Here is a 22505-nt window from a genome sequence, read left to right on the forward strand (position 1 = left end):
CCTTAAAGTCCGAGTGACTTAAAGTCCGAAAGGCTGTTCAATTTAGTAGCCTATATGAGAGCGGAGACACACAGGAGGAGGAGAGAAAGAGGAGGAGAGGCGGCTGACTTTGGATGCGCAGCATGTGATGTTTAAGATGTTAAACTTGGTCTCACACATCACACATAGGCCTATGAGTGATTACTTTGTTTGATTTGAAAGCATGATGGATAATAAAGACCTGGATGTTACCTCTTATTGTGTGATCCAGGATGAATGCAGTCAATTTGAAGAAATAATAATCCAGCATGGACAATAAGAAAGCACTGGCCTACGTTTTCATTCACTTTGTCACTCCTTCCACAGATGAGTCAGGTTGTTTCGTTTTACAGATGTTTATTTAACAGCACCCAAACACCGTCAAACTGTCAAACACAAATAAGTATAATCAGGACAAAATAAACACTAAACAACTCAAAACGTAGAAAGAAAATACATTGAATCACATAGAAATCAAGTTACCTCTCTGGCTGCATGTAACTTGTGCGAAAGGAATGAAGGTCCAAGAATCCCCAATACAACAACAAACACTAACAAACAAACTGAAAGAAAACAATACAATCCATCAATTAAACTCATAACAAATAAATATACAACTTAAATATGAACTTGAAAAGGTATACATGTTGGCATTCAAACAACGAACCTGTCAGCTGCACCATGCTGAGACCAAACAATTCATGCCTCCATTCACCAGGAGGGCATGACAAAGACTGAGGAGTGAGCTGCCATTGACTGACAGTTGCCATATATGGTCATGGACAGGAAGTGACATGGAAAACACAAATGCAACATCCTAATGCTCTTGGAAATGAAATACAAATATAAAATAAAGTAAATAACAAAAATTACAATAAATGGCTGCAGTCACACTCCCACCAAATCAACCTTGATTTCTTGTAATACCTTGATACCTTATAAATGAAATTCATACATCAAATAATTCATACATAGAAAAGGTGACCTTGACATGATTTACTTCCAGCAATACAATTCCTTTGACATTTCTTATTCTTTTACCTTAAATTAAATTCACATAACATTTCAAACAAAACAAAATAGTTTTGGCCATGTCCTTCTGTGCAGTAAAACATTTTCTTTAATGTCTCTCAAAAGACTGCATCGCATCGTTTACATTGGACATGAGTCACATAAAGACTATTTGAGTCACATCATAAATACTTTAACCTTCCCAACTCTTCTGTCAGGGCTAGGATAAACTTCTTAACCCTTTGCAATCATTTTCCAGCGATTCCTTGGAGTTTCCTTCTTGTAAGAAAACAATGTCTTTGACTTAATTTTCCTTTGTCACTTTGCTTTATCCTTAAGTCCTTATGTATTGATTTCTTTGCATAACTTGACTTCCAACTTTACTTTGAATGAATCCTCTTTGCCATCTTAAACATGTACAGCTCCGCTTCCTTTCTTTGCTCAATACTTGTGGCTTAACGTTAAAGTGTAAGACCCTTGAAGACTTGTGGCTTCACCTTAACGTACAAGACCCTTGAACTTTTGAGCATGACACTTAGACAAATAGCACTTTTCCAATCAGAGAATTGTAGGCGGTCCAACAATGTCCTTCCTTCTTTGCCTGTACCTTATGTACCTTGGGCCTTGTGAAGTTCGGAGCTACAATGACCTCCCACCATGGTCTCTTTAAGGTAGCCATCTTTCCTCAAGTCTAGGCCAATCAACAATTTGAAGCTATAAGCTGATCTATCATAAGGCTTCTTGATCTGAAGGATTCAAAACTTGAAGTGCCACTGCTTCGGATCAATACTTTTAACTTGTACTTTTAACAAAGGCATGGAATTATCAAGCATCATTATTTAGAAATTTTAACTTCTTAACTTTACTCAGTCCAAAAATATCATTTTGACATCCAACAACAACTTTAGTCTATCCACCATTCTTAACAAGATTAATCGAGCCAATTCCTGAGCATACCACTGATCTTAAGAGAAACAAATGCTATCCCCAAAACAAATGAGCAATGGACGTCTCCATAGGTGTTAACTCTGTATGCTCTGAGGCAAGTACATTTCCAAACCAGTTACCGGTACACTGGTGTCTGTGAAGTTGTGAATCTCAATACTGATAGGACAGTGAAATCTTTACAGGAATATAGCAGAGATTGATCTTAAAATGGACAGAATCTTAAACTCTACAGGACTCCCACTCCCACCAAGGAGTTAGTGAGCTCTGGATACAATGATCGTTCAAGGATGTGGACACTTGGGGAGCAAGCAAAGACATGTTTGATTTCATAAACTTAGTCAAGAAAGATCTTGAGATCATTGCATCTTCTTCAACTCTTTCAAACTGAGACTTTAGCTTGATTACATCATCTGGCAAAATCATTGCCTGGATTCGATTCTTGCAAACATAGTGAATTTCACTCTTAAGCTTAACTTTTGGCTTTGATTCTGGTGTCACTCTTATTCCAATGGCATCTCCATAATGCTCACTGGGTTCACTTATGCTCCATCCAAAATTGCTTATGTGCACCCAAGGCTTACTTTCTTCAAACATAAGTGGGCAATCATAGCCAATCAAAAGAGTCTTTTCACATTCATGGTAGGGTACAATATGGGTTGAAAGTTGCTGCACTTTGACAGGTTCTGCAGAGGCATTTAAATTGTCTGACACATTTCAAGAACGAACCCATCACTTTGAGTGTCAAGCATGGCATTGGCATATACATTTTCAACATGTTCTGGAGTTGATACACAACCAGGTACGACTGAGGACATTTCCTCCACTGTAGGAACATTTTCCTTTTCAATCAAGGGGTGGAATGAAGCCTCCCAAACATTAGCCTTTAGAGGTTCTTCCAAGAAAGGGGTAGGCTCTGGTAGCACTTTAACCAGGGTTGAGGCGTCATCTTCAGCTACACTTACAACCTCTAGTGGTGGTGGTGAGCACTGCTGGTTCACACTTTGTGCTGAGACATCTTGAGGTTGCTCAGTTCCATCACACACCTGTAGGTTAGCTTGAACTGCGGTTAGCCTCTTTAGCTGCTCCTGCTGGGCCATGATGCTGGTCTGAGTGGCTGTGAGCTCAGCAGTGTTAGGCTCCTGTGGTTGAGTTTCATTTGTGAATGGCAGAGATACACTGCAAGTATTGGTGGTATCAAAAACTGAATATACTTCAGGCCATTCTTCCTCTTCTCCCATTTCTTGAATCAGGGCTTGTGCCTTTTGAACAACATGTGTTGTGACTTTATTGCACTTATCAATCTTGTGACACAGTATCAGACACAGGTCGCTTGTTGGCATTTCAAATTTCTGATACTCGTCATAAATTCCATTTAGTTCCTCAAAGTGCCTTTGAACAGCCTTCATGTCCTCTCTCAAATATTCAAGTGGACCGTGGTTAATGACACCCTTCTTTGCTCTTCTAACTTGGATTTTCCAGTGTTCATAGGCACATTCAAAAGTGTAGAATAATCCTTGTACTTTCTTAGTTTGCCAATCCGTATCCATTTCTGTTACAGCATTTTTAAACACTTTAGTGGTTTCTGTTGGTTGCAATGATTCCATAGCCATGACTGGTTCTAGTGTGTGCTTGTTCTTTGGTTTGTGCTGGTTCTGGTTCTTTTGTCTGGTGGCTTTTTAGATGTCTTGTTCCTTCAATTACTTGTGACATCTTTTAAGCCACACCTTTGACCATAACTTGACCATAACACTTGAACCCATAAAACCACAACTTAAATACCATATAAAACCATTTCCAACAGCCACATTAACTTCGATTCTGGCATTTAATTAAACCAAAAAACACCATATTCAAACACTTGCTCAAACCCTTTGTATCACCATGAATAAACGAAAATCCTTTGTTCACTCAATGACTCATTTGCATATGAACAATGCAATGTTCTTCTTCTTTAGAATGTCTCTTTAATGTCTCTTCATAGCACCTTTACTTTAGGTAGTACACAGTTCCCTTTGTGTAGTGGGTACTAACCTGTGTGCTTCTTGTCGACAACGAAAACAGCATGTCTTTTTGGTGGCTGACAAGCAATGTGAAGTTGTTTGTTTGGGGGGAGGGGGAGGGCATGAAGAAGTCCCTGCCTGGCTGCAGTGTCCACCGATGAGCAGTGCTAGCAACGGCCGCTTGGTGCCGGTTCGGCTGGGCTGCTCCGCTGCTGTCTGGTAGACCCTCTCAGCGTAGGTTGGCCTTGGACTGCCGTAGTATGCAGAGTTTTGACTGTCACTCCTTCCACAGATGAGTCAGGTTGTTTCGTTTTACAGATGTTTATTTAACAGCACCCAAACACCGTCAAACTGTCAAACACAAATAAGTATAATCAGGACAAAATAAACACTAAACAACTCAAAACGTAGAAAGAAAATACATTGAATCACATAGAAATCAAGTTACCTCTCTGGCTGCATGTAACTTGTGCGAAAGGAATGAAGGTCCAAGAATCCCCAATACAACAACAAACACTAACAAACAAACTGAAAGAAAACAATACAATCCATCAATTAAACTCATAACAAATAAATATACAACTTAAATATGAACTTGAAAAGGTATACATGTTGGCATTCAAACAACGAACCTGTCAGCTGCACCATGCTGAGACCAAACAATTCATGCCTCCATTCACCAGGAGGGCATGACAAAGACTGAGGAGTGAGCTGCCATTGACTGACAGTTGCCATATATGGTCATGGACAGGAAGTGACATGGAAAACACAAATGCAACATCCTAATGCTCTTGGAAATGAAATACAAATATAAAATAAAGTAAATAACAAAAATTACAATAAATGGCTGCAGTCACACACTTCTTGGCTGAAAATCTATTCTATATAGCCTATATGTCATTTTATAACCTAGTTTAAACTAAGGGAGGCGGGAGCTGCTCGACTCTTTTCAGACGAGCGCTGACACAATTGAGTGCGAGAGCTTAATTGAAATGACCTACATAATATATGCGCAGTGAACTGGAATTATATAATTAATTATTTGGGAGCAGGTGTGTAAAGATTCTAATCTATAAACATCTCAAATAGCTTTTATACTTTTTTTAATTCTCGAGGCGAGCGTGGTTGGTTCATTCAGTCAAAAAATCCGTCTCACTTGCGAAAGTTGTGTTTCAAATCGTATCCGTTGACTGGCTGGTTATAGTCTATAACTTACCCGACACAAAGTATTTAGCTATAAACGGACTTGTGTGGATGACAGAGACACATACGGTAAGTGAAATCCTGCTGAATTGTTTGTGCATTCTTCTGCTGTGCTCACGTTGTGTCAAATGTTGGCAAAATGCGGTTCGCGGGCCCAACAGGAGCGGAATTGGGACGGTCCTCGCACCAAGGAGCGGAGGAGAAACCTCGCTCCTCTCTGGCGCATTTTAAAACATGCTCGCTCGCTCATGCTCGTATTCAAACATTATATTCTTATTCTTATAGGACTACTCTTATTAAGAATAAAAGGCAAATAAGAACAGGTGATTATTCTTATTTATTTTTTGCACATGAGAGTGGTGATAACCCGCCCGCCCGCCGCCCGCCAATATTGAGTCTCAAACCTTGACCCACCCACCCGCACGCGGGCGGGTTGGCGGGCGGGTGGGGGCACCGGGTCGGCCCGCGCATCACTAACGGATACGCATTCCCTAAAAATAGGATTGGTTCTATTTTTTAAGCACGCGTATGCGTTTTTTACACAGACTATCTGGTCTTCCTCACACATACTCCCTCCTTGGTGTAGCCTGGAGCGTTTACGCATACGCGAGCGTCTTCACGGACAGTACGCGCGTATGCGCGCATTTTTTGGTGTAGTCCGGCCGTAAGTGAAAAGGACATTTTCTTTGACGATGGCTAGCCAGATTGCTGACATAGAAACATTGTTTTTTCAAAAAACCTTAGAAGGATTCAAAAGACACTTATAGAATCGGGTCAAAATTCTAATTTTCACAAATTTTCAAAAATAGTTAAAGCATAAAATAATAATACACAATAATGTGTACCCGTTCTAAATAGGTTAATTTCACTGGGACTTTAAATAATTCTGCGCCTAAATGGCTTGATGTTTTATTAACCCCAAATGGCTCCGCTCCCCCCTCTCTCTCTCTCTCTGTGTGAAGACATAACTATGGGAAGACGTACAACATTGTGCTGGGAGCCAACCAGGTGGTTCCAGGCATGGAGGAGGGGCTGAAGGACATGTGTGTTGGAGAGAAGAGACACCTGGTCATCCCCCCTCACCTGGGCTATGGGGAGAGAGGAGTCAGTGAGTTGATGCACGCGTACACACACACACACACACACACACACACACACACACACACACACACACACACACACACACACACACACACACACACGTGTTATGCTTTTATTTTATTCATGCCTCCTCTTTCTTTTCTTTTTTTTTTTTTTACTTTTTTTTGCATGTAATTGCATCTTAACACTTTGACTGCCAGACCCCCCCACCCCCCTCCCCCGGCCAATGCCACCATCAAGGCCCATTCATTTCTGCCCCCATTCCAGAGAATAAATTGAAAATGATGCGATGTGAATATCGGAACAAAAATGGGAGATTTGGTAAAAGAGGATTTTTTTTTTTACTAAAAAAATTTTGGAGTGATTTCGGTGAGCGGTTTTGGAGATAGGTGCTCGAGAGTGCACACTGCGCAAACCAGTCAATAACCTCAGAAATCTAGATTCTGAGATATTTGAGTTCAAAGAAAAAAAACTTTAGGAAGCCATAGCAACAAATTGGTAAATGGTAACGGAACACAAGTACCCTTGACAGAAAGAATAGCATGCATACTTTCATTTTATGCAAAGAAAGTGAAAAAAATATTGTACCATCGTCTAGTTTCAAGGGGGCAAAGTGAAAAAGTATGAAATGACTCAGAAGGTGGAAATTGCCTTACATTTTGATAGAACTATGCACTGTGAATTCACTGTGTTTTTACCTGGTCTAAAAGGTCAGGAAGACAAAAAGTCAGAAAAGCGATGTCAACCTTTTATTTTATGGCAACATCGAACCCTAACCCTGGTGAGTACCTCACACATCCAGCATGAACATATTTATGTTCAACAATATTTACAAATATTTTCCCAAAAAAAAATCACAAATATGACTTCACAAAAATAAAATATAACTGGATAAAAGTAAAATAAAATAAATGTGCAGCAAGTAAAGAATAAATAAAATAATATAAAAGTCAAAATAAAGTACTGTATTCTCAAAAAAGGCATTCAACAAGCCAACATTCAGGAGTCAAAGGCACCACAAATCAAGGTCAAAGATGGTACTGTGTGTGTGTGTGTGTGTGTGTGTGTGTGTGTGTGTGTGTGTGTGTGTGTGTGTGTGTGTGTGTGTGTGTGTGTGTGTGCGCGTGCGTGCGTGCGTGCGTGCGTGTACCTCAAAATGGCCTGGTACCTGTTCCTTGCCATTGTTCTGGGAAAGTACAGCGTCGGCATGGCAATGTTTTTTGACCAGTGCATGGCTCTCCGGCTTGTGAACGATAGCTGTGAGGAAGAGAAGTCCCAGAAAGTTCTTCAGCTCCCCTAGAGTGACATTGGTCCAGGCAGCGAACCTACAGTGTGTATGACCTATGCCTGACTCCTCCGCTCTCGCTATCTCCGCCATCATACTGTCCTCTGCGTTGTCATTGGTCTGGTTGCAGATCGGGCTCCCATCCTTCCTCCATCCAGTCAGACTCCACGGGCCCTGTATATGATAGAAATAAATAAAAAATACTAAATGATCGTGCTTCTGTATAATTTGTATGTTCTTTAGCAAAGGCTGTCGCACAAAAGTAGTGAAAACAGCAGATCTACAAGCACACAACGCCTCGCGGTGCGAGGCGTTGTGTGCTTGTAGACACACACACACACACACACACACACACACACACACACACACACACACACACACACAGATTGTATTACTAAACTATCTATCTAGGTATACACACACAATAAAAACTAAACTATAAAGAAATGTATTCTTACTGGAAGAAGTTGGAGGAACTTCATACACCACAAACCATGGATTGACATCTAGACCTACTGCACATACAGTATGAAACAGAGCTGATACCTTTATGTACTATGAGGAAAATAATGCTGCTATTTGTACCCTGTATATATATAAAATGACACAATGCGACATAGCTCTGTTTGAACAATGCTGTACCCCCTCCAAATGTATATTTTCAACTGTTTTTTTTATTGTATTTGTGATACTTGCTTTGGCAATGTAAACGTATGTTTTCTCATGCCAATAAAGCTCCTTTGAATTGAATTGTATATTACCAAATGCACCCCACGTGGAAAAAAAACAATAGCAGGTCAGGCTTATTGATTGATTGAAGAATGTATTACAAGCTTGCATTAGAAAGAAGTAGACCTACAGATTCATGGCTCATTTCCACAGGAACACACTTTATGCATCTCATACAGTGGTGTGTGTTCTAGACTTTTTTTGAGGGCATACGATCAGCTACTATTCGGGCTAATCCTACCTGCCCCTGCCTTTTATTTTCCGACAGCAGACGCCGTATACGTGCGTTACAGGTAGAACTCAGCACTGAGCTCATATAACATTGAAAGACAGACGTAAAGAACAAAGTGAATCGTAGACAACATAAACTTTGTAACGCTTACCGGGTTCGCAGTGCATCCTACAGGGCGCGGGGAGAAACGGCAGCAATCGGTGCTTTGCCTTCTGGCCGCCAGATCCAAAATCGAGGCCGTGGATCCTACCAGCCGAGGCCTTCGATGAACCGATCGCCAGTTAGGAGCTCTTCTCGCCGCCAGATCCAAAATCGAGGCAGTGGATGTAGCAGCAGAGGCCCTCGCTAGTCGCTGATGAACCGATCGTGGAAGAGCGCCGGCCACCGCCGTTGACTGCGGGCTTGGTGTCCAGAGTCAGACTGTTCACGGGGCATGGCGCGGGGGGGTGTCGCTCTCCATTCCGACATGTCGCCACTCCGCTGACCCGGCGCGGGGAGAGACCACGGGATGCGGGGCATGATTCTATGATTTTATAACTAAATTCTCTGCTGCTTCTGATTCTCGCTCTTTCTCTCCCTCTGATTGCTGTGTGTCCGGTTACGTAAAGTCACTCTTGTTGTTTGTATAATGGGCCTCTAGAGTAGACCCTTGTGTCTGGGGGGAACCGGCCAATCAGCATGCTTGAATTTGGTAACATGAGCGTGTGATGTCATGCAGGGGCGTCAATTGGGTATGGCAGGGGTATGCAGCTGCCATACCTTGACAGGGGGAAATAATAAAAATGTACTTTTCATCGTGCCTGTTGCTAAGGTATGGCAACATGACTGGTGTCTTCACCAGACACCAGTCATGTTGCCATACCTTAGCTTGTTCTGAACTGACGCCACTGAATTGTCATGCATGACAACCGTCCCATCGTCCAAAAGGGCTGTATCTTGGTTACCGCATAGATCCAACACTGTACTACTGTAATATGAAAAAAAAGGGTCGGGCGGTATATACCTCCTAACTTTTTAATTGGCAAGATTGCGCAGGAAGTGGCGGGCGGTATATACCTCCCGTGGCAGTCAAACTGTTAATGTTGTTTTTAATATACTTCTTTTTCTAACTAGATATATTTTTTTGGGGCTGTTATGCCTTTATTGATAGGACAGTAGACTGACAGTTGGTATCGGGACTCGAACCCGAAAAGAGCGAGCCCTAAATGACCATAACAGGTCTGTAACTCTGAGAGTGTACAAATGGAACCAAATGGACCCCTAAGAGGTCATAAATATTCTGAACCATACCTGGAGACTGACATTTAGTGGGTCTTGTGCTCTCAAAATAAGAACATTATAATCAATACAAAATCTAGAATTTTACCACGGACAATGGCAAGTTTTTCCACAGACAAATGTGTCTGTCCGGACATATTGAGGACCCCTGCTCAAACGGTTGTGTGTGTGCGTGTGTGTGTGTGCGTGTGCGTGTGCGCGTGCGCGTGTGTGCGTGTGCGTGTGTGTGTGTGTGTGTGTGTGTGTGTGTGGTGCAGCTGATGAGGTCCCTGGCAGTGCGGTGCTGGTGTTTGACATAGAGCTGGTGGAGATGGAGGAGGGCCTTCCCGACGGCTACATGTTCATCTGGAACGACGACGTCTCCCCAGACCTCTTCACCGAGATGGACAAGGACAGCAACCTGCAGGTGGAGCCCTCTGAGGTACGACACCGGTACTACACGTCGTCACAGTGTGTAGGGATGGGACGATATAAAATGTCATATAACGATGATTGTGACAAAAGAAATCGCGATTTACGATATTGGCGCGATAATCAAACTCCATTATTCTGGGGCGGAACATTTGCCTGAAATTAGCTGATCTACAAGCTCACAATGCGATCGGCTATTTTTAGGGCAAAGACATTTGATAGAGTGAAAAAACTACTCTATCAAGTATGTATATTATAAGTACCTTTTACCAATTATAGAAGGTTTAAAGGGTACTGAATACGCAGCTCAGCAAATAAAAGGTGAATTGATCCCAGTGCATGACAGAGAACAATATCACGCTAAATTAAATATCCACGATACGATTATCGTGAGTGTTTTTTATCACGATGTGTGTGATGGCTGTGCATCCCAGAAACTGTTCCTTTGTTTTGTTTTCTGCCTTTCCCATCTCATCTGTTCCACCTTGTCTTTTGCGGTAAAATCTGCAAACTTAACGAATTCAGTGGCTAACAGTTGACTTCCACACAATCTTCATAAATTAGTAGGGGTGTAACGATACATTTTAACAGCGATACGATACGCATCACGTTACATGGTTAACGATACGATACATGGACGATATTGGTTCATTCATGGCGATACGATTCGATTCAATGATTTAAAATCGATATAGTAACTATTTAGCATTTTTTTTTATCTGTGAAAAGTGTGGATAGTGCAGGTTTTTAAGGGAAACATGTATTATTATGGATATAAATAAGTAAACACAGTGATTATCTGGCAAATACATGGACATTGCATTTGAACACATATGGACAAACCTGCACCTTGACATGAACCCAGAGATTTCACACATTTATCGATAGACCAGTGTAGCTATATGGAAAGGAAAAATAATTAAACCTCTCCTTTTAATTTTTTCTTCTTAAAAATGCTAAATACAATGCACAAGTAGATGCAATCGATTATTTGCACTGCCGATTCAATTAGATACAAAGTCAAATGATACCATTTGATTTTAGCTGTTTTCATTTCGATATACTATGATTTTTTTATTTTCTTTTTTGATTAAAAACGATATTTCGATGCAGTTACTACATCGTTACACCCCTATAAATTAACCATCTTTGCCCATGTCCTCTGCCTGGGGACGCGCACCTGGCTCCAGTTTCCAGAGCTGGTCAGAGCTGACGTCTGTATTGTTGACATTTCCAACTGTAGGTGATTTGCATGTCCCTTTTGCCCTCTGTTGTTGGGGTCATGTTGGAACCAATGTGCAGACAGAGGGCTGTGGTCAGAGCCTATAGTCCTGTATTGGCCACTGGATGCACTATGGCTGCCATTTGTCTTTGTCACATTTACATTGTGTGCTCATTACATTTACATCTTGTGCTAACCCTAACCCGTCTTTCATGACGTAGTTGTCAGGTGAAAACCTTGTATGTCCAAAAACGTTGGTTTTGCATTTATCATTTAAAAGATTATTTAAACTAGTGAAAACAGCCGATCTACAAGCACACACCGTTGTGTGCTTGTAGATCTGCTGTTTTCACTACTTTTGTGCGACGGCCTTGTACGATGAAGCAGGGCTTTACTTTGCGAAAGAACGTACACATTTGAAACTTGGAGATGCGAGGTTTCCACCCGACAAAGACGACGAGTACTTTCATACACATTGCTTTTTAGTAACTATATGGGCAAAACACTAAATAAAAATGTTCCTTTCCTATCTCACTTCTCCTATCTTGCTTGTCCAATCTCATCTTTCCCATTCCGTTAAAGGAGTAGTTCACCCCCAAAATGACCCCTATCGATTACTCACGCCAAGGAGACTTGAGTTCAATAATATTTTTTCGTTTTTTGTCGCATTCCTAAGACAAAAAATGTATTATAGTAAATGGATTCACTTAATAAACTTGACTTTTCACTCTGTGCTTTCACTCTCCTCTACACCAAACCTCTTTGCCCGAAAATAGCCGATCTACAAGCTCATGACGCCTTGCGCAGATCTGCTATTCTTGGCTAAAGTTCTCAGAATATGGACGCTAGTGTTCAAGTGGTTAATATAAAAAAATCACACCTGTGTGAACTGAGCGGTGGTCGTGGAGGCTACGCAACAGCACTACTGTGTGTGTGTGTGTGTGTGTGTGTGTGTGTGTGTGTGTGTGTGTGTGTGTGTGTGTGTGTGTGTGTGTGTGTGTGTGTGTGTGTGTGTGTGTGTGTGTGTGTGTGTGTGTGTGTGAGAGAGAGTGTGCGTGCGTGTGAGAGAGAGAGAGTGTGTGTAGGCCTATTGCAGTTGATGCTCAGGCTAGACTCAGCAGCACCCTCTCTGGCCACCAGTGGTATTCAGGCTACATACACTACTACATACACGGATACACACACGGCCATGCTATGGAGCGGTCTACCACCGCTCAAAAAGGAGAAAAAAAAGAGCTTCTATCACACAAAGATTTGGAGGACCCCCCTAGGGGTCCCGGACCCCCTGTTGAAGACCCTCGCCCTAAATCCACAGGGTTCCCACAGTCATGAAATTCCTGGAAATATTTTGAAATTAGAAAAAGATTTTTCCAGTACTGGAAAAGTTTTGGAATTGATCAAGGGTCCTGGAAGGTCCTGGAAAAAATAGCTATGCATTGTCTTTGGTTATTGATTTTGTTAATACCTCTGAAATGACAAATTAAACATTGGCCAAATTGTCAAATTTAGAAATTGTGAAAATAGCAGATCTACATGCTCGTTGCGAGGCGTTGTGAGCATGTAGATCGGCTATTTTCACAATAAAACCGTGTTATACAAAACTTCTCAACTCTTAGTGCTCGTCAGGGTGCCGGGGTCCCCAGTTCAATTATGATTATTTGGGGGGTCTGCGGCCTGAAAAGGTTGAGAACCACTGGCATACACTACCTGTCTTTGGGCACTGTGCATAGGAGAAAGCCACTCGTCATTGAGCTGAATTATTGTTATACAGTCCTGGAAAATCGGGTTAAATATTCTGGAAAGGTTTTGGAAATGAATTGGTAAAGATGTGTGGGAACCCTAAATCCAGCTTCTCTCTCCTTCCTTCCCTTCCCCCCACAGTTCACCGACTACATCCTGCGGCAGGTGAACGAGGGCAAAGGGCGCCTGGCGCCGGGCTTCGACCCGTACCGCATCATCGACAACATGTTCTCCAACCAGGACCGCAACCAGGACGGCAAGATCACGGAGGACGAGTTCAAGCTGAAGGCGGACGAGGTGGCCGACCACGACGAGCTATGATGACGGCCCTGAACCGTCCAGAGAGAGAGAGAGAGAGAGATCTGTCTCAGGTCCACACCGGTGGGGAGCGGAGGGGGAGGGTTGGGGGGGGACGAATTAAATGTGGGGGGGCGGGGGGGAGGGGTTAAAGGGCAACTTTGTTCATATTGTCGTTGTCGGGTGGAAACCTTGTATGTCCAAAACCGTTCCGTTTTGCATTTATCATTTTAACAATGATTTAACCTAGTGAAAACAGCCGATCTACAAGCACACAACGCCTCGCACCGCGAGGCGTTGTGTGCTTGTAGATCGGCTGTTTTCGCTACTTTTGTGCGCCGGCTTTGTACGATGAAGCGGGGCTTTGCTTTGCGAAAGAACGTACAAATTCTAAACTTGGAGATGCGAGGTTTCCGCCCGCCAACGGCGATATTTTAGATCGTAATTAGAGAAAAGAAAAGTTGTGCGTTGAGATGTTTTCATTTACTTTGTTCTGTCGTTTTAGCACGTTTAGCGATTTTGAACTCAGTGGATGGGGGCAGGCGTAAAGTGGCTAAGTGGGACTGAGTTACCAGGGCCTTAATTATTTTATACTTCAGCTATTGAAAAATAGCAGATACACAAGCTCACAGTGCCGCGCTGCGAGCTTGTAGTTCTGCTATTTTTGAAAAAGTCGTGAAAATGTGTGCAAATCTTACATTTGTAATTCAAGTTTTGCTTTTGGGGGGTCCCTGGGACTAAATATGTTGAGATGGGAATCCATGGCCAAACACATATCATTTTGGAGGTCCTTCGCATGAAAAGGTTTGAGCACCACTGACATAGAAACAAACAGAAGGATTTGAAATATTCAAAGACTTGCACAAATGTTCACGATTTTTCAAAAATAGCAGATCTACAAGCTTAGATCTGCGAGCTTGTAGATGAGCTATTTTTCAATAGTTAAAGCACACAATAATTATGTGAATCCTTGTACCCAGGGCCCAGAATTTGGTGTGCCACCCCTGGACGTGTGCATTTTATGAAGGCATCTTCAACCAGAGGTACGTGACACCATCGGTGGAGGTGTCCCGTGACGAAAAGAATAATAATTTGTTGTTTTGACGTCACTTTCGTCGCTTTCGTCTTGTTGGTCGACACTTGTCGCTCAGAGCATAAGTTGGTCTTCAAGTGTTAAAGCTAATGTTTTACCACTGAAATGATCCAGGGTAAAACATGGTTTCAATAGGGTCTCTAATCCTGAGTATTACATTTGATTCAACCCGGGTCTGTCGGTCTCCTGGGGTTTCCCAGTTGGATGAATGGGTCTGCAACGGCCCAGGGGTCCGGACTTAGTCCTTTGACAAGTCATGTAAAAAAGTTGTTACCTTCGTGAGAGGGTTAAATTACTCCTCAGGATTTAGCCGTGTATGAACGTGTGTCGAGGTTGAGTCGTTACAAGTTCGTTGTTACAAGTTGATGGGGAAAATGCCTAATTTAAGGACAATGTGGTTGACGCGGTTCCGTTTTCTCTTTTATGTCCTCTCACATCCCTCACAGTCCTTTTCTGTATTTTTTCTTTTTTACGTTTTGTCGTCGTTGTGGATTTTCTATATTGAATGTGATTTATTTGGTTTAAAAAAGAAAAAAAGGAAAGAAAAAAAAAAGAATTGAGCCAAGAGCACTCGGCACACAGAGGCCAGGAAAATAAAGATGATGTGGTTGCATGACATCCAGGTAGATTCTATTGGAGAATACAGGGGAGAAGGTGGGATTTTTGGTCCCACCCTAATTTACATTACATAATAAGACAAAATAATAAATTTTCATTAGACAGAAACAAACAGTTATACTGTTCTAATTGGAAATTGAACAAGGGCTTGAACACACTGCCCAAGTTTTTGAGCCGATTGTGCTGTCGCCGACCATTTTTGGCGCTCGCCGACAAAAACGCTGATCTGCCGCAAGATCGGGCTGCTCGCCGAGGTTTTGCTCGTTTTGTGTGAAAAGTACTGCGAGAAGATCTGGCCGCTATTCTAGCGCTCGGCGATTGCTTCCCGAGCGTTTCGAGATATCTAGCAATTGATATTTGGCTCTGTCACAAAATACTGTATGAAAGAGGTTTCCCACCCTGAGAAGATCTTTGTTAAATGATTAGAACATAATGTAGGGACGTAAGGTATAACTGTGTTTGTTTCTGTCTAATGAAAACATATTATTTCTAATTACAAGCACATTATTTCTTATTATGGCTTTATTCTGTCTTATTCTGTACTGTAAATTAGGGTCTGACCGATTTTTTTCAGCCCACAGACGGCTGCACTGGAGACAACCTTTTTTTTTTTTTTTTTTTTTTCAGAATCTTTTTCTTTTCTTTTTTTAACCCTAAAGAACCAAAGAATAAACCCATTCCATTCTCTGAACAAACCAGTGCCTTGTTGTAACACCTGAGTGGTGTGCCAGTGTTGCACAACCGCAAACTGCCGATCTATGAGCTCACGATGCGTTGCAAGCTTGCAGATATTCCCGGTTGCACACCACTGCGTGTGAATCAAGCTTTACTCATTGATGATGCACTCCGTAGATCACCTTCTTTTATTTTTCTTGATGATAATGATAATCGTGCTTCCACTTCTCTGGGTTCACGCAAAACTTCCAGGTATGACATTTTACATGACGAGTAATTGTCACTCAAATAATTGCGATTAACGATTTAATTGTGTATTTGTCGTTGACGATTACATTTCTGTTTGGCTTGTTGGCTTTGAAGTTGCACATGGCAGTTATGACACATAACCTAAATATATAAAGAAATGACTGACATATTTGACAACTTTATACTTCAATTATACTATCAAGAACATTGATAGTGGAAATCAACGTGTCGCGATGAGACTCATCGTGAGCTTGTAGATCTGCTATTTCCACTACTTTTTGAAAGTGTTTGAAATGATATTAACATTTCTCAACATGGAGTCGATTATGACGATTATGCAAAATAATTGCGATTACCTCAAATAATTGCGATTATAAGATTATGTAATAATTGTGACAGCCCTACTCTTGGGTCTGAATTTGCGCTTGATGCCTCACGTATTTTATTTGAGCAGCAAGTACAAACAGGACAAGCTTGATCAGCGAACATGAACTCCGCTGAACGCGATCTTGTCATCTGTATTAGTAATACACACATGTCATCATGTCATCTGTATTAGTAATATACATCATGTCATCTGTATTAGTAATACACACATGTCATCATGTCATCTGTATTAGTAATACACATCATGTCATCTGTATTAGTAATACACACATGTCATCATGTCATCTGTATTAGTAATACACATCATGTCATCTGTATTAGTAATACACACATGTCATCATGTCATCTGTATTAGTAATACACACATGTCATCATGTCATCTGTATTAGTAATACACACATGTCATCATGTCATCTGTATTAGTAATACACACATGCCATCATGTCATCTGTATTAGTAATACACACATGTCATCATGTCATCTGTATTAGTAATACACACATGTATTAGTAATACACACATGTATTAGTAATACACACATGCCAGGGTAAGATTTCATTACGTCTGTGGATTACAGGAGAGGCTTCGCATCAGTGTCATGTCCGATTTGAACCACTTAACCATTGTTTTATACTTTGGCTTTTCAAAAATAGCAGATATACAAGCTTGTAGATCTGCTGTTTTTGTAAAATCATGACAATTGGGGCAAGTCTTTGACTATATTGACCAGATGTTATAAATGTCTTCTAAATCTATAAAGTATTATTATTTTGGAAAAACTCAATATGTTGTTCCAGAAGCAAAGATTTGGGTTCAAAATGTTCACTTTAAAAACATCAATTTTTTCAAAGATTTGCACACATTTTCAAAGTAGCAGATCTACAAGCTCGCAGCGCTTTGAGCTTGTATACAGCGATTGTATTGTAATAGCTGAGGCTTAAAATAATGGTTGAAGCCGTTAAAGTCCAACTCGACACAGGTGCGTTCCAGATGTCACCTGTAAGACCACAGCAAATTACTCTGAAATGTCCCTGGATCCTGAAATGTTACTGTTGTTATTCGGTTTTGTATTAATCTTGATTTGTCTGTTCCGTTCTCAAGTTTATTATTGACTTTTTGTCTTGTAAAAACTTAGCTTATGACTCTTGTTGCATCCATGTTTCTTTTTCATTGGGGGGGGGGGGGGGGGGGGGGGGGTGTGTGTGTGTGTGTGTGTGTGTGTGTGTGTGTGTGTGTGTGTGTGTGTGTGTGTGTGTGTGTGTGTGTGTGTGTGTGTGTGTGTGTGTGTGTGTGTGTGTGTGTGTGTGTGTGTGTGTGTGTGTGTGTGTGTGCCAGAAAGAACTGAGATCCTATGTGTTGTTTTGGTTTGAATTGTTTCATGCACAGGAATAGTGATGCTGATGTTGGTGCAATGATTTAATTTGAATAAAAGGTCCACTCCTAAACACACCTTCTGCTGTCACTGCATCCGTTTCTCTTTCAAGCAATCACATCTAGTTGAAATAAAACCCATTCACAAAATATGTCAAGACAATTCCAGTTGCTGTTTACAAGACAATATAAGATCATAAGTGAAATATTGAAGTCTAAGATATTAATTGTAAATTCTAACACAGGGGTCTTCAACAGGGGGTCCAGGACCCCTTGGGGGTCCTCAATGTTACAACAAATTTTCCTCTAGCATCCATATTCTGATACTTTAGCCAAAAATAGCAGATCTACAAGCTCGTTGTGAGCTTGTAGATCGTCTATTTTCGGCAAAGAGGTTTGGTGTAGAGGGGAAAAAAGCACCGTAGCACAGAGTGAAAGGTCAAGTGTATTAAGTATTGACGTTTCAAGTGGTTAAATATCTGAATACACACATTGACATGAATCCAAAATACACTAATGATTGTGCTGTCTGTCTGTCTGTCTGTCTGTCTGTCTGTCTGTCTGTCTGTCTGTCTGTCTGTCTGTCTGTCTGTCTGTCTGATTGATTGAAGACTATTAGATAGGAAAAGGTACAGTTTCATGACGGTACAGTTCACTGGTACAAGGTCTACTAAAAGGAGATCCATGAAAAGACTAAGCTTATTTCCACAGGAAACCATTTAAGTATCTCATATAACATTGAATGACAGACGAATAGAACACAGTACTATGCAGTAGATATGTAAAGGAAAAAAAATGATAGAACAAAAAAAGAAAACAGTAAGTCTAAACAAACAGTAAGTATATACAAAGAAGGGGCAGGGGAGGGTAGGGTTGGGCTAGGTTAGTTTTTTTTACCAGTTGCGAACGGCTGCTGCCTGTAAGTGTTTTTTCAGGGCAATTTTAAAGGATGCTAGTGATCCACACTCCTTTATGGCCTTCGGTAAGGCTTTCCACATTTTGGTGGTATAGCAGAAAAACGAGTTTGAATCTATGAAAAGGTTGTGGGGCTCTAAAGCAAAAAAATGTCTTGATAGGCTGTATTGCGTGGCTGGTATCGTTCGGTTTCGTTCCCGCCCCATGGGCACTACATAAACTTTGCTTCATTAGAAAGATCTATTGATAGTAAGTAAGAAACAAAAAGTTCTCCGTAATACAGTATCTGACTTAAAGTCCTGTTCGCAATTTGGTGTTAGGGGAGTTTCTCACCTGAACTGAGTCAGTGGGTCCCTAGACATGAATAATCACAGAGGTGCTCGTCCGCCATAGTGCCAGGAATGGCGCAATGGCCAAATCAAATATGGCCACCAATCGGCTATGATGAAAATCTAACTTTTCTGTTTCTGGGTGTATATGCACGTGTAATACCTCCATTTGGACTAATTGGGGTGTGAGGAATTCATTTCTGATATTGTTTTGACCATTTTGGGTGATTTGGACCTCAAAAGGTCATGGTCAAGGTCATTTTGCTATTCCGAAGACCGTGGGCCATAACTTGGCCATTGTTAGGAGTAAAAACAGGTGCAGTAGGTCTAAATCAACTAATGCTGACATGTATAATTCATTTCTGACATTGTTTTGACCATTAAGGATCATCTTGTCTTTGAAATATCAATTTCAATGCCATTTTTCAAAAACGATTGTGTTCATTACTTGCACTTTTATAGTATTTTTTGTAAGTTTGTTACTATTTTATATTACGTTTGTTTTGTTTATAACAAAAGACATACTAGTGAGAAATACAACAAGTAAACATCCACATTTAACTTTAAAGGGGGGTTTTAAATGGGTGTTTAAATGAGCAAATAAGACTATTTATGAATAAAAGTGACAAATAAAATCACACAACAAAAGCACACACAAAATTAAATAACAATTTCCCTCAAAGTGCACCATATTGTGATTGTGTGCATCCAAGTTAGTATGATGTGTTTTTACAGGATGTATTTGCCATTGTTCCATGGCAAAATATGATGCACCGATATCCATCAGCAAGGCAGCCATATCCTCGAGAGTCGAAGTGTTCCTTGCATCCATCCATGTTCCATTGGTTCTAGTCTTTCCTCAGGTTCCTTGGCTGTTGCAAGCAGGTGGCAAGACATGCACTAGAAAGGTGCCTTGTTGGTCTCAGCAGTTGTACTTCTCTGCTACCAATGCTGTGTCTTGTTCTGTCAAGGTCTTTGCCTCTCCAAAGTTTGTTAGATATTGTATTCGGTCAGAAGCCATAGCTGCATGCTTAGTCCCCCACCTGGCCCATGCAGTCATCTCCAGTTTCCAAGGCATATGTCCCCTGATCACTGTCTTGGCTAGTGGTGCTCCAAGATGAGAGACTGCTTGATGCTGTAGAAGCATGTGCCGCTGCACACCTAGTGCCATACTGCTACCAGATCTACTTAATCCCCAGTGCTTGGAAGTATCACTACGACAACTCTCTGGGGTCCACTCATAATCCTGGCGACCCATTATTCCCTCAATTAGGTAAGGGTTATGGGTAGGTTTAGTTATAATAGGGCCAGTTGACTCCACATGTACCAGCAGTTTGGTGACAGCCTCTCCAATCTAGTTCAAACTTTGGGATCTCTTCACCTCCAGCCCCTTTTGCAGGGAGCCACTCATCATCATCAGAGATAACAGAGTCGAAAGACGCACCCATCCCTCATCAACTTTACAAATTCTGGGTGTCTGAGGAGAACAAACAGCTCTCCAGCTGTGTGTTCGGAATATGGTGTCCATTCAAGCTTGTGGCGATGTAGGTAGAACAGCTGCCTTGGAATCTGAAGGTTCCAGGGTCGATTTCTGGCTCCTCCTGCTTATTTGTCGAAGTGTCCTTAAGCAAGACACTGAACCCCTAACTGCTCCCGATGAGCACCTTGCATGGTTTCATGGTGTGAATGTATGTGTGAATGTGTTTGTTGGGCGAATGTGAAATAGATTGTACAGCGCTTTGGAGAAGAGCGCTATATACTGTAAATGCAGTCCATTTACCATTATCAGCTCTGTTGTCTCTGTTGATGATGTCGCTAGTGGAGAAGAGATCCCAGACATCTTGAATAGGATTGAGGAGGCTGACACCTGGTGCATGTACAGCCTCCATTATAACTAAGCCTATCCCTAACCTTCACTAACCTAACTATGAGCGGACCCCAGAGAGTTGTAGTCTCCTTCACATTACTGCTATACTACACCCCATATTTCCAAGCACTGGGGATGAAGGAGATCTGGCAGCAGTATGGCACTAAACTGCATCAAGCAGTCTCATCTTGGAGCACCACTAGCCAAGACAGTGATCAAAGCACATATGCCTTGGAGACAGGAGATGACTGCATGGGCCAGGTGAGGATTAAACATGTAGTTATGGCTTCTGACCAAGTACAATATCTAACAAACTTTGGAGAGTCAAAGACCTTGACAGAACAAGACACAGCATTGGTAGCAGAGAAGTACAACTGCTGAGACCAACAAGGCACCTTTCTAGCGCATTTCTTGCCACCTGCTTGCAACAGCCAAGGAACCTGAGGAAAGACTAGAACCAATGGAACATGGAACAGGGCATGACATAAAGGCTTGTCCTGTTGTCTGTGACAAGTGCCCATACTATGGAGTGGAGGGAGAAAGGGGGGTCAAGTGACTTTTGTCCCCGGACAAGTGAATGGGAAATATACTTGTCCAAAGGACAACTGCCTCAAAAAGTCAATGTCAAGCTCTGATGGATGGAAGGAGGACTTTGACTTTAGTACACTCCTGCCATGTCTGAAGCAAGACACCCGAAACTGATGAAGTTCTGTGCATCATATTTTGCCATGGAACAATGACAAATCCATCCTGTAAAAACACCTCATACTAACTTGCATGCACACAATCACAATATGGTGCACTTTGAGGGAAATTGTTATTTAATTTTGTGTGTTATTTTGTTGTGTAATTTTATTTGTCACTTTTATTTGTAAATAGTCTTATTTGCTCATTTAAACACTCATTTAAAACCCCCCTTTAAAGTTAAATGTGGGTGTTTAGTTGTTGTATTTCTCACTAGTATGTTTTTTGTTCTAAACAAAACAAACTTACTATAAAATAGTAACAAACTTACAAAAAATACTATAAAAGTGCAAGTAATGAACAAAATCGTTTTTGAAAAATGGCATTGACATTGATATTTCAAAGACAAGATGATCCTTAATGGTCAAAACAATGTCAGAAATGAATTATACATGTCAGCATTAGTTGATTTAGACCTACTGCACCTGTTTTTACTCCTAACAATGGCCAAGTTATGGCCCACGGTCTTCGGAATAGCAAAATGACCTTGACCATGACCTTTTGAGGTCCAAATCACCCAAAATGGTCAAAACAATATCAGAAATGAATTCCCCACACCACAATTAGTCCAAATGGAGGTATTACACGTGCATATACACCCAGAAACAGAAAAGTTAGATTTTCATCATAGGCGATTGGTGGCCATATTTGATTTGGCCATTGCGCCATTCCTGGCACTATGGCGGACGAGCACCTCTGTGATTATTCATGTCTAGGGACCCACTGACTCAGTTCAGGTGAGAAACTCCCCTAACACCAAATTGCGAACAGGACTTTAAGTC

The 22505-nt window shown here is 41.4% G+C and overlaps 1 protein-coding gene across 1 annotated transcript in view; it reads left to right on the top strand.

Annotated features, from left to right (window-relative positions):
- fkbp9 (FKBP prolyl isomerase 9) overlaps positions 1 to 13561 on the top strand; it is a 48964-nt gene extending 35403 nt beyond the window's left edge. Inside the window, exons 8-10 of the mRNA XM_080735683.1 lie at positions 6143 to 6288; positions 10063 to 10226; positions 13320 to 13561. Coding sequence (XP_080591809.1) covers positions 6143 to 6288; positions 10063 to 10226; positions 13320 to 13499 — 490 coding nt within the window. The 3' untranslated portion in view covers positions 13500 to 13561. The remainder of the gene's footprint in view (positions 1 to 6142; positions 6289 to 10062; positions 10227 to 13319) is intronic.
- Positions 13562 to 22505: the final 8944 nt, after the last annotated feature.

The sequence above is a fragment of the Nannobrachium achirus genome (assembly GCF_963921795.1).
Source record: "Nannobrachium achirus genome assembly, chromosome: 10".
In the NCBI taxonomy this organism is placed as follows: domain Eukaryota; kingdom Metazoa; phylum Chordata; class Actinopteri; order Myctophiformes; family Myctophidae; genus Nannobrachium; species Nannobrachium achirus.